The 12945-nt window shown below is 37.0% G+C and overlaps 1 protein-coding gene across 8 annotated transcripts in view; it reads left to right on the top strand.

Moving 5' to 3' along the window:
- Nucleotides 1-12945, top strand: part of TLCD4 (TLC domain containing 4) — a 103176-nt gene that overhangs the window by 71843 nt on the left and 18388 nt on the right. For all 8 annotated transcript variants that reach the window (XM_025996542.2, XM_072754552.1, XM_072754553.1 and 5 more), the window contains one exon: nt 10670-10743. In XM_025996542.2, the coding sequence (XP_025852327.2) occupies nt 10670-10743 (74 nt within the window). The remainder of the gene's footprint in view (nt 1-10669; nt 10744-12945) is intronic.

Here is a 12945-nt window from a genome sequence, read left to right as displayed (position 1 = left end):
CACTGCACAAGCAAGATTACATTTCCTATCTAATTTTTGCTTAGAGTTTCTGGTGCCTCCCTTTCTTCTTGCAACATTTGCCTTTATCATTTAACATTTGACTTCTCTCATATTCTCAAGGATTGCATCCCATGTCTGCAATTGTCTTTTCCCAGCCCTTGGAGCCCTCCATTCGCCACTCCAGTCTGAACAGCTTGCTCTCTAGGTCTGCTTCCCAGTGTCCTGGGCTTCCTGCCATGACTTTCCTGGTGTGGGGTCACTGTTTCCTGGATCCTGTGTCTGTCTTTCTTGGTTCACTCACTTGTTGTGCTGTAGCATAACCTCAAATGATTTCCTAAGGAAGAGCATGAAGGAGGTAAATTCTCTAAGTCTTTTTTAAGTTCCGAAAATGTTTTTATTCTCAGGCCATCTGGTCAGATTGTTATCTCTTTTGGTGGCATGTGGATATATAATCATCTTTAACCAATTCCCTATTGTTATGTGTCTGTTCAGAGTTTCTGGATTATGTATAGATTGAACATCCTTATATTTTTTCATATTTATGCCATATTTGTGCAATACACAGTTATCTTCAAAGAATAATTCTGTAGAGTGGAAATCTTGGGCAAGTGGCATGTACATTTTTAAGTATATTGACATGTTCTGCTAAAATTCTCTTTGGAAAGGTTACCCCATGCCTTCAAAAAGATGTATGTGCATGTGTGACTTAACTGGTTAATGTGTAGAGATTATTGTGTGTAAATGCTTCTTTTCACCAAGAGATTGGTTAGTTGTTTGTTCTCTTTTTACTTTCTGAAGATGGGCAGTTAATAAGGCTCAGGAACCCTGTGAAAAGGGTAGATCAGAATTTTTTTTAGCAAGTTGGGGAAATGGTACCTGGAAAGAAGATAGACATGTGCTATCTTTAAATATTTGAAGAATTATCATGTGAAGAAGAGATATTTGGATTAGCAAGATCAGAAGTAGGGACTGGCAGGTAGAGGTCAGAGAGGGTGCAGTGTAGTTCTGGAACTTTTTTTTTTTTTTTAAAGATTTTACTTATTTATTCATGATAGAGAGAGAGAGAGAGAGAGAGAGGCAGAGACACAGGCAGAGGGAGAAGCAGGCTCCATGCCAGGAGCCCGATGTGGGACTCTATCCTGGGACTCCAGGATCGCTCCCTGGGCCAAAGGCAGGCGCCAAACCCCCGAGCCACCCAAGGATCCCCTGTTCTGGAACTTTTGAATAGCAATTCCAAGGTGGAGTAGGCAGCTTTTGGAGATGCTATACTTCTTAACCTGGAGTTGTCCAGGCTGAAGGGCAAATTGAAAGAGCTTTGGTAGATGGGATTACAAAATCTGTGGGTAAAAGGAGGCCACCACTTCCTGATGGTGATGAACATAAAGTTGTCATGAACAGAGTGAAGTTTGGGTTGGGTGAAGTATCCTTGTAAGGTAGAAAGTTTGGCATAAGCTATTCTGTAAATAAAGCAGTTCGCCCTAAGAAGTATTTATTTTCCTTTTCAAATTGGATTTTTTTCTGCAACAATTAGTAACATTAGCTATTTTTGAGGAGTGATGTGTTGACATAATTTATGTTTTATACTGAAATAGAATAGTGAGCCCACATTCAGTCCTCACTAATCATGACGGTGATGTGTTATTATTACCTCTTCCTCATCATTTCCAGTTGGGCCATTCATCCCATGAAATCACCCAAGTGTCAGTGAGCCAAAGACTAATACATAGACAGGAAGGAATAGGTCCTTTTAGGACTCGTCCTTAAGCTTAATTAATCGTCTTCATAATCATGGTGTGAAAAATTATGAGGTTCAGTTTTACCTTTAAACTACAGATTTTTTTTCACTTTTCTGTTTTCATGTTTCTCTTGGTTGCCATTGGTACACATTTCATCTTATTCTTGCATCAGTTCTGTCATAAAGGTGGTATTATGCCCATTTTACAAATGGAGAAACTGAAATTTAGATCAGCTTCACCCAAGGTCACCCAGGAGAGAGAGGGTTCAAAGCCTGGCCTCCATGCCATGGGCTTGTGATCACTATACTAAGTCTCCCGCCTTCCCAGACTTAACTGTTTAATTATCATAATGAATTTTCCAAAGAGAATAAGGTTTTGAAAGATTCTGACAGTCAGCCAGCCAAGAAATATGGAAATTCTGCCATCAGCATTGGGATACAGTGGTGATAATCAAGTAGCATTCTTAGACACTTCCATCTATCATTCCACTGTTCCGTAAAACAGGGATGATGATAGTGCAGCAGCCGTCACACACTCCTAACAGTAGCTCTATTAAAAAGTATTCATCATATTTGTAGAAATCTGGAAATGGGGTTAGAGAAATTCAGTTAATAACCATAAGGTTATGCAGTTAATAAAGGGCTCATTGATGCCCTCTTCTAGCGAGTTTCCTTCTGGTCCATAGCTGTTATGCAGGTCTCAAATTCTCTTACCTCTATTTTTTTTTTTTTAATTAAAGTATAGTTGACATATGGTATCCTATTAGTTTCAGGCTTACATCATCATGATTTTATATTTGTATGTATTACCAAATGATCTACACAGTAAGTGTAGTACTATCCATCACCAAACCAAGTTTTTACAATATTATTAACTATATACTACCCTTGCTGTACATTATATCTTTATGACTTATTTTATAACTGGAAGTTTGTACATCTTAACTTCCTTCACCCATCTGGCCACCTGCCCTGTCCCTCACCAACAGACTTTTCCATTAGCAACCATTAGTTTAGTTTGTTCTTTGTATCTGTGAGTCTTTCTATTCCGTTTTGCTTGTTCATTTGTTTTGGTTTTTTTAGATTCCACATATAAGTGAAATCATATGGTATTTGTCTTTCTCTGACTGACTTCTTTAACATGGCATAAAACTCTCTAGGTCAAGTCCATCCATGTTCTCATATATGGCAAGATTTCATTCTTTTTTTAATGACTAATATTCCATTATATGTATATACCATATCTTCTTTACCCATTCATTTATCAGAGAGCACTTAGGTTGCTTCCATATCTTGGCTGTTAATAATGCTACATAGGGGTGCACATATCTCTCTGAATTAGTGTTCTTATTTTTTTGGGGTAAATACCAAGAAGTAGAATTGCAGGATCATATAGTAGTCCTATTTTTAATTTTTTGAGGAACATCCATATTGTTTTCCATAGTGGCTACGTCTGTTTACATTCCCACCAACAGTGTATGAAGGTTCCCTTTTCTTCATATCCTTGCAAACACTTACTTTTTACTTTTTTTTTTAGCTTTGACACTAGCCAATCTGATAGAAATAAGGTGATATTCCCTATCTCTTTTACTTGCCTACCCACTTTTTTCTGTCTTGCTTCACTAATCTAAATGTATCAATTTTTGGAGATTAAATAACAGACTTTTCTTTTTATCATACACATTTATGATGACCTCTAACTCTTTTTTACTGATCTCTTTACAAAATTAACATCTGGATATTTTTTTCCTTTTCTTTTAGAATGGAATACTAATATTCTCATTAGAGTGCTTACCCACTCAGAAATAGGTTTGTAGGACTCTTAGGATTCTGGTTTTGGAGGTGATTCTGCTTGTTTCACACTGAGGAGGCAGGTGAGGTTCAACTCAGAAAATATAGGCCAGGCACTGCACTAAGCTTTATGGATAGAACTGTAAATGAGACACAAAGAATGTAGATATTTGCAGGGAGTTAAGTACTCTGACAAGCAGAGAGATCTGTTGAGACACTTAACCCTGATGGATATTAAGGAATCAGGGAAAAATTTCTAGAGAGATACAGCTAGTCTACCTTCATAATGCTGGTGGGATATGATGGGGGATTTGTAAATCTTCACTAATTACAATGTCAGAGAAGTAGGGAGATAGTTTCCCTGAGGGCTTAGAGATTCCTAGGTCATCTGTAAGCTAGGGCAATGGTTGTGTACCTTTAGTGAATATTGAAATCATGTAGAGGGCCTGTTAAAACTAGATTGCTTATCTGACCCCCAGGATTTCTGATTCAGGAGCCCAAGAATATGCATATTTAGCAAATATCCAGGTGATGCTGATGCTTCTAGGCTAGTGATCACACTTTGAGAACCACTGGGTTAGAAATGAGAGAACTAACCCTTTTCTTTGGGAAGAGGGGAGAGAAATTAGAAGAACAGCTAGGATGCTATGCCCAATTTTTCATAATCTCAAGAGAAAGTCTTTTCAAAGTGTGGAGATACTGCATTTTGTCTAAATTTAGATGAAAGTAACATACAAAATTTATAATTTTTGCTAGTCATTTTTAATATTTAAAGACTATTATAAAGTCAGGTTTTATCTGATGTTAATTTGATATTTTGGTTAATATTACTTTTAATTTTATACCAATTTGAAAGGAGTTAAAAGAAATAATTTTCTAGACTAAAAAAAGTCAGTACATTTCATGTTTTTTTTTTTGTATTTTTAAAGTTCAGTAGAGAGAAATATTTAAAATTCTTAAAGTTTGAGAGTAAGACTATTGCTGGAATATTATTTCAATATTTTGCATGACTTTGGGGTATCTGCAAATATTTTAGAAATCACAAAAATTAAAAATTTTTCAGTATTGTATCTCATCTTTGGAAAAATGATTTACTTGAAAGATACAGTAAGGAATTTAGCATGGCTTTGGCTGACCCTAGGGACATATTAATTCATATTTTATAGTAGTTTGGTCTGTCATACTCTCTAAACATTGGATATAGTTACCTAGAATACCATAGATTTAAAACAATTAAACAAAAGAATAAGATTGTTAGAAAAATAGATTGGAATAAGAGCTGCCTTTACCTGAAAAGAGAAAGGCAATGTTATAAATGAGAGAATTAACTTTAAAAATAAGAGTAGGGCAGCCCTGGTGGCTCAGTGTTTTAGTGCTGCCTTCATCCCAGGGCATGATCCTGGAGTCTCAGGATCGAGTCCCACGTCGGGCTCCCTGCATGGAACCTGCTTCTCCCTCTGCTTGTGTCTCTGTCTGTCTCTCTCTCTCTCATCTCTCATCTCTCATGAATAAATAAATAAAATCTTTTTTAAAAAGATTAAAAAAATAAGAGTAAATGTTTATTACACACATAAATTTATTATAATAGAGGATTTCTCCTAATAAAAATTATTTCTAAGATTTTCATATGTGTGCTTCAAGTAAGAATCTCCCTAAAGTAACTATTTTCCTTGCTTTTTTCGCCTCCCCAAAAATCATGTTCTACCTGTGCACTATTTTCAAAGCTCTTCTCCCTTGCTCTGCTCACTGCAGAATTTAAGTATGTAGTAGAGGAAAGCAGGACATTTTAGCTTTTTAATTTTACTGGGATGGTCTCCAACTAAACACAATTACTTATTTTCCTGACCTTTTCTTAACTGAAATATTCCAACTACTTCCTTTGGAAACACTTACCTAAACTTCAAACAAATCACCAAAACTAAAAAATAAATCCACAAAACATCAAGAAACTTGGCACATGCAAGGCAATTTGTTTCCTATTATCTTCAAAGTGCTTCTTTGTGCGGCATGAGTTAGGTCAGATATTTACTCTTTTTTTTTTTTTTAATGATTGTATTTATTTATTCATGAGACACACAGAGAGAGAGAGAGGCAGAGACACAGGCAGAAAGAGAAGCAGGCTCCAAGCAGGGAGCCTGATATGGGACTCCATCCCAGGACTCCAGGATCATGCCTTGGGCTGAAGGCCGATACTCAACTGCTGAGCCACCCAGGCATCCCAAGACATTTACTCTTTATTCATGTCTCTTTCTCATTGCTGGGAAGATGATTCTGATTATGTATTAAAATGAAAAAGTTCACCTGACATTTGAGATTTATTATAATAAAATTCATAATAAAACAAAGATAGGAGTGGCCTGCGCAAGTCCATTTTGGTTTTACCATTTTAGCACTGAAAGTCTTACATCCTGTGAAATCTTTTTCTGTGATGCAAAAAAATCATGGCAACCATGATTTGCAATTCACAGTAATGGATCATTCATTGTCACATTATGCTGAATGATGGAACTGAGGTATGTTGTAATCATGAGCATTAACAATTATCTTTGTCTATTGGAAGTTTGGATAACCAGAATGAGAATAGTTATGATACCAACACCAGAATGCTCTAAGCATCACCAATAAAGAAGGTTATAGTTATCATATATGGAAATAAGTATATTATTACATATATTAGTATATAGTGGTATGTTATTATAGATGTATGGAAAGACACATGGATGAGGGAATTGGATAACCAAGATAGATCATACTGCACAACGTGCGGAAAAGAATTTGAGCTTGGGCATTGTTATGGAATGAATTGTAACCCGCCCCCAAATTCATTTGTTGAGGTCCTAAGTTCTACTATCTCTGAATGTGACTTTATTTGGAAATAAGGTCAATACAGATGTAATTAGTTAATTGAAAACAAGGTCATTGTTGAGAAGGTTGGGTCCTTAATCCAATGTGACTGGTATCTTTACAAAAACGGGGAAATTTGGACACAGACATGCACACAGGGAAAAGGCCTAAAGATTGGAGTTGGACTGCCAGAAGCCAAGGAACTGCAAGAAGCTAGGAGAGAGGCCTGGAGCAGAGCCTTCCCTAGAACCTTCAGAAGGAACATCGAGTCCCATGGATCAGAAGGAACATGGATCCACCTTGATCTTTAGCACATTGATCTAGGATTTCTAGCCTCCAGAACTGTAAAACAATAACCTTCTGTTATTTAAGCCACCCAACCTGTGGTATTCTGTTATAGTAGCTCTGGCAAATTAACCTGGGCCTGGTAGAGATAGGGATGTAAAAGCACCTGAAGAGACTGAGTCTCACAAGTCTGGAATGAGAGAAGCAAATGCATCTCAATCTGTACTTTTTTCATTTTCCAAAAAGACATTGACGTTCAGTTGAAAATAGCAGGCACTGAATTAACTTGGACATATCACATGGAGGTTCACATTTTATTTTTTCCCTTGATTGCTCTATGGAACTGACTAAAGTTGCATTTCCTGATTCAGAGGTTGCAACTAAAACATCCTGTCAGTGAAAAAAAAAAAGGGAAATTTTGATAACAGATGTGTTGGCTTCTTACAACATAGAGAGCTGATTCTGTTGGATCTTACTAATGATCATACTTTCTTCATTCTATCAAGTGTTGCACCGAATCACAGCAACAAAAAGATGTTCCCTTAGCTCTGAGGTACTTTGATTTGAAAAATGGAGTTCAAGCTGAATTTTTGATTTCTATAAAGATTATAAAGAATCCACATAAACAAAAATTGTTGATGTGTTCAAGTATGGATTAGATTCTGCTCAATCTGTCTGCATATTTGGCAGACAGCACAAATGTAAGTCTGGCAAATTCCATTTGGTCTATCAACTTCTTACCAAATAAAATGAAAAGTTACTACCTGCGAAATGTCTTCTACATCATGCATAGAACAGTGCTAAAAAGGAATGTGATTTGCTTACCTGTGACATTGAGGCTTTCACAATGAAGGTTCTTTGTCACCTTTAGCTTCCTCAAAACCTGCAAAAACAATGAAAGTTTTGACTTTATGGAAATATAAGGAGATGATCTCCATAGACATGTGCCTACAACATAGCTACAATTGTTGCTAGCAAATGTTGGCCAGCTGTAAAATCACATGTTTAGAGTGTGAGGCAAGGAGAATGTCCTTCTGTAACTTGGAAATAAATTGGAGAATGAAGAAAAGTATTACATTAAGTAAATGGGTATTTATGTACCGTTTCTCTAAAAGTGTTTGGTGATTACTGAGGGGACCGGTAAGCAGCCAGAAAAGGATGAACAATCCAAACCTTAGTTATTTCATGTGGTGTGCAGGTTGTGATGAACACTCTTGCAATGGAAAAATGACTCATTTTGGGGAAATTAGACTGCTTCTGAACTAAAAAATGTTACCAGAAAAGAGTAGCCACACTGAACAGGATTTTCTTTACTAGAACTCTAACTTACTTGGAATCCACCCAGTGTGCTTTGGAGTGTTGAAAAGGATGGCTATTTTAGAAATGAGTAGTCTATATGATGAATTTATACATGCAGAGGACCTTGGAAACAAACAGTTGGTCTAGCAAAATAAGCCTGTAGGAATAAAGTGGGTGGACCTTTTTAAGAGAGCTAGGGACTTAATTCTTATAACTCTAAGAAGCCTGCTGTTGCTAGTAAGTAAAGTCTCAAGTATATTATGCTCACATCTTTCTTAGGAAAATATTTAGGTTGAGGTCATCCTGTTGGACCGATATAAGTAATGTGGACTTCTAAGAGCAGAGTTAGAAATCAAAGTGAATTGTATGCTGGACTGTAGTTCATTCCTGGGGAATAAAAGCAAAATATGTGTGTGTGTGTGTGTGTATGTGTGTGTATTACATATATATATAATTCACCTAATGGCTGCAGGCAGTTCATAGTAGTAGTATTGGAAAAGGAAACAGAGTAAAAATATCCTACTGTGTCATAGATAAGAAGTTGTCACTATTTTTTATTAAATATAGACAACTGTTTAATTAGTCCCAATTGTATTTACATTCTCCTTTTACAAAGCCTCAGAAATATACAATAATATAGCCTAGTAAATTTAAATATCCAGAAAAAAAGAGTTAAATAAAAGGGTAGAAAGTAACATAAAAACGTTGGGGCGCCTGGATGGCTCAGTTGGTTAAGCATCTGACTCTTGATCTCTGCTCAGGTCACGATCTCAGGGTACTGAGAATGTGACTCACATCAGCTCCTGGGCACGAAGCCTGTTTAAGATTCTCTCTCTCTCTCTCCCTCCTCCCTCTCTCCCTCTGCGCCCCCCCCCCCCCCCCCGCCTTTCCTTCTCTCTCCTCCTATTAAAAAAAAAGCATAAAAATATTGTTTTCATACATTTACTTGTTAAATTAGTCCTATTCTTAATTACTACTAATTGCCATTATTAAACTAATCTTTTTAAATAAAAGCTCTTATTGTAACAGAAAAGTAAATAGTACAAAACAATATATAATTTCAGATAAACACTGATTCTTTATAATTCTTTGTTAAAGTAATAACACATGTGAGTGATTATTTCTATGTTGTCAGTGTTTTTGGAGAGGTGTGGCTGTGTCTCAGCTGACTTTAGATAAAGTTGATCACCCCCGTGCACAATACTCACCTACTGTCTTTGTCCCTGCTCCCTCTGTTCCTTCTTTTTCTTTTTTTCTTTAAGATTTTATTTATTTACTCATGAGACACACACAGAGAGAGGCAGAGACATAGGCAGAGGGAGAAACAGGCTCCCCGCAGGGAGTCTGATGCAGGACTCTATCCTTTGGGATTATGCCCTGAGCCAAAGGCAGTTGCTCAACCATTGAGCCACCCAGGTGCCCTTCTTCTCTTTCTCATCACACATTTCAATTTCACTAAGGCCAGTGAGTTTGAGATTACAAAAAGTTCTAAATTAGTGTTGGAAAAGCTAATTTGTGTAACTAGCTCTGAATTTTTATTTTTTTTTATCTATTTATTTTTAAAGATTTTATTTATTCATTGATGATAGACATAGAGAGAGAGAGCGAGAGCGAGAGAGAGAGAGAGAGAGAGGCAGAGGGAGAAGCAGGCTCCATGCCGGGACCCGGACATGGGACTCGATCCCGGGACTCCAGGATCATGCCCTGGGCCAAAGGCAGGCACCAAACTGCTGAGCCACCCAGGGATCCCCAAGCTCTGAATTTTTAATCCCTAAAATAATTTCCATGGAGAAGAACTGAAAATATTCAAATGAAAAGTTCATGTTTTTATTGCTTTGTACCATTCCCATTTGGAAGACAGCATGGTATAGCTTTTAGGCATTGGGTTTCTGAAGTTCCATGTGTATCTAATGTTTTGGGGGTAGGTAGGACTATTTCTTTTTGTGTGTGATCATAATTCTGATTGAATTAGAAGTACTGAAATGACTATTTACCTAGCAATAATTTTTTAATTACATGATATTTTTGAAATGTATACTTTTGTTCTTCTTTCTAATGTTTATTAGCTCTACTTTTCCTATTATTAAATTCATACAATGTACTACTAGGCATTGTGTTTCTAAGTTCATAAAAGTCCTTAAAGTGTGTGTTTTAGCTGCAGTATCTTCTGATTGACAAATATATTTTTCAGGTCAAGTGCGATAAATAAGTTTTAGCATGTGTGTACCCTTGGCAAATATGCATCTACTCACAGGCTCACATATTGTTATTTAGGATGTTAAGTACACTTTTGAGATTTTAAAGATACTTTTATTAATGGATATAAAAATGAGTTTCTATTAGGTATTTCATTGCTATAAAATTCTTCAACTTCTGAAATTTATGCTATTTTGGTCATTATTTTTACAGTAATTTGAGAATGCTGCTACCATTGGCTGTTTGCAGAATTCATTAGTTCAACATAAGCAGGAAACAACTGCTTAAAATCTGTTTTTATAAGTGCACATAACTGTACAATATGCTGTCTTTTAAAAATATTATAGGATTGTAGTGACATTTCTAAATTCTCATAACGAAGAAAATCAGCTAGGAGACATGGTCTGTTTTGGTATTGATTGTTATTTTACATGGAGAAGTTATTGAATGTTCTTTTAATATTTAGAAATGTTGATAAGCTTGTCCTCCCTGACATTGTGTTTTATGTCTATCATCCAGAGGTATGGAGTCCTGGCATCTATTGGGAATTTTCGCCTGCTTGCAGAACTTTCCAGCCCTTTTGTGAATCAGCGGTAGGTTATTAATCTCATTGTTTTAAACTTGTGCTGTTTACTTTTAGTTTGGGGAAGTTTTTTCCAAGATCCTAAAGCTACTGAATAAAAATGAGAATATGTGATATTAATTATTATCACCATTGTGCACATGAGGAAACCAAGCTTTGGAAAGGTGAGAGAAACCTAGTTAGAAAGTGGGGGTCCTAGTTTACAACAAAACTCTCTTTGAAGGATGGTGATGCTTTATTATACTTGGGTTCAACTTGGGTACAGTTCACATTCTTGACACTAGAATGCCCTTCTTATCACATCATGTCAGGAGGAACATGATGTCCATGTGACATCACTGGGGATGTGAACTTGCATCCCATGGTTAAAGTGGTGTTTACCAAGTTTCTCCACTGTGAAGTTTTTTCTTTTCCTTATCTATTCTTGAAAAGCAAGATATGAAGTAAAGCCCACTCTCAAGGGGGTGAGGGAGAAAGGAAATTAAGCTCCACCCCATGGAGGAGGTAGTTGCTCATATTTGCCAATGGATTTATTATGGTGCTGTATTACCCTTATCTTGTCATTTAGTGAAGACTGCTGATGTCTTTTCTGTGTAATGTTAGCTGTTCTTTTCACTCCATGTCCATGGTCCTAGGTGAGGGCCTTCTGGATATCCACAGTTCAGTTACTGCCATAGCCTTCTGACTGACTTCCCTCCTTCCAGATTGACCCTCTCTTCAGTCCTCTCTTCACAGGGCTACTAATGTAATCTTCCCTGGGATCCACTTTCTGTACCTTATTTTCTTCTAAAAACTGCATCCTATTTAGACACTTCTCTGACTTTGAGGTTCGCTGTAATGTGCTCCACATGTCTCCAGCCTTATTTCTTCCTACTCATTTGGGTCCATTTTGAGCCCTTACTGTGTCATGCACCTGTGAGTGGTTCTTTCGTTTCTTCCCTTATTCACATCCTCCATCTTTGAAAAATTTACCTATTTTTAAATCTTAGGTCAAAGTTCCAAAGCCAGGGGAGGCTCCCAGGATGGCAGTTAGCCCTTTTGTGACTTAGTACAGAGATAACCCAGGGAATTGAGAGTGTCACACCAGACTCGTGTGGGTTAGAGTGTACCCTCTATTAAGCTTTACTAATAATCCCAAGGGTCCAGGTAATCATGAAGTCCTGGCAAATTAGGGAGATGTTCAGGACCATCAAAATGATTCCCTGGGTCCTTTTGGCATTGGGCTGACTCTGGAATAAGGTTATCTATGAGGGGCCATATAGGCAGTATATATAGCTCCTATTGTGGACATAGAGGTTATGAAACACTGCCATTTAATAGATAGTTACATAACTTATGAAATATTCCCCAAGGGGTACCATAAGCAATCCTAAACTAGGTATATCTGAAAAGCATTCCATGGATGAAACTCTCCTGCAACAAATACCTAAGTCTGTTTATCAGGACATCTGTCATTAGTATGTTCACCAAGCAATTAGCCTGATTTTTTAAAAATTTTATTTATTTGAGAGAGAGAGCGAGAGTGCATGAGAATGGGGGAGGGTCAGAGAGAAGCAAATTCCCTGTTGAGCAGGGAGCCAAATGTGGGGGCGCAATCCTGAGACTCTGGGATCATGACCTGAGCTGAAGACAGATGCTTAACTGACTGAGCCACCTAGGTCCCCCTAGACTGATCTTTTTTTTCTTGCCAAAGGTTGTGGGAGCAGAGGAAGAGTGATCCTTTCACTCCCCAAATAAGAGCAAATAGATTACAGAGCTGCTGCTGGACATTTTCTTTCCCAAGTTTTGTTTATATACTGTCTTATTTTGTTTGCTAGTATTTCAGATGGTGTAATATTTCTTCAAGAAGATAGTAAGTTTCTTAGGCTTGGCCATTTATATATTTAAAATAATAATTCTTCTGCAATCCTCAAAGACTCTGATAATGTGAAAATCTAGAGCAAAGAGCAATGACTATGAAGTCAAAAGACCTGCAATCAAATCCAAACTCTCCCACTCACCATTGTATATGAGTGGAAGATTATTTAATCTAAGATTGGTTTCTTACCTATAAAACAGGGATGATGATGCCTATAGGCCTCACAGTTTGTCGTGAAGATTCAGTGAGATCATATGTATAAAGCACCTGGCACAGTGCTTGCCATTGGGTATTATATACAGTAAATGCTAAATGTCATTCATATTCAACATGCTAAAACCCAATGAACATTGG

The sequence above is a fragment of the Vulpes vulpes genome, chromosome 3, assembly GCF_048418805.1.
Source record: "Vulpes vulpes isolate BD-2025 chromosome 3, VulVul3, whole genome shotgun sequence".
NCBI lineage: Eukaryota > Metazoa > Chordata > Mammalia > Carnivora > Canidae > Vulpes > Vulpes vulpes.
This window is presented reverse-complemented; position numbering and strand designations above follow the sequence as displayed.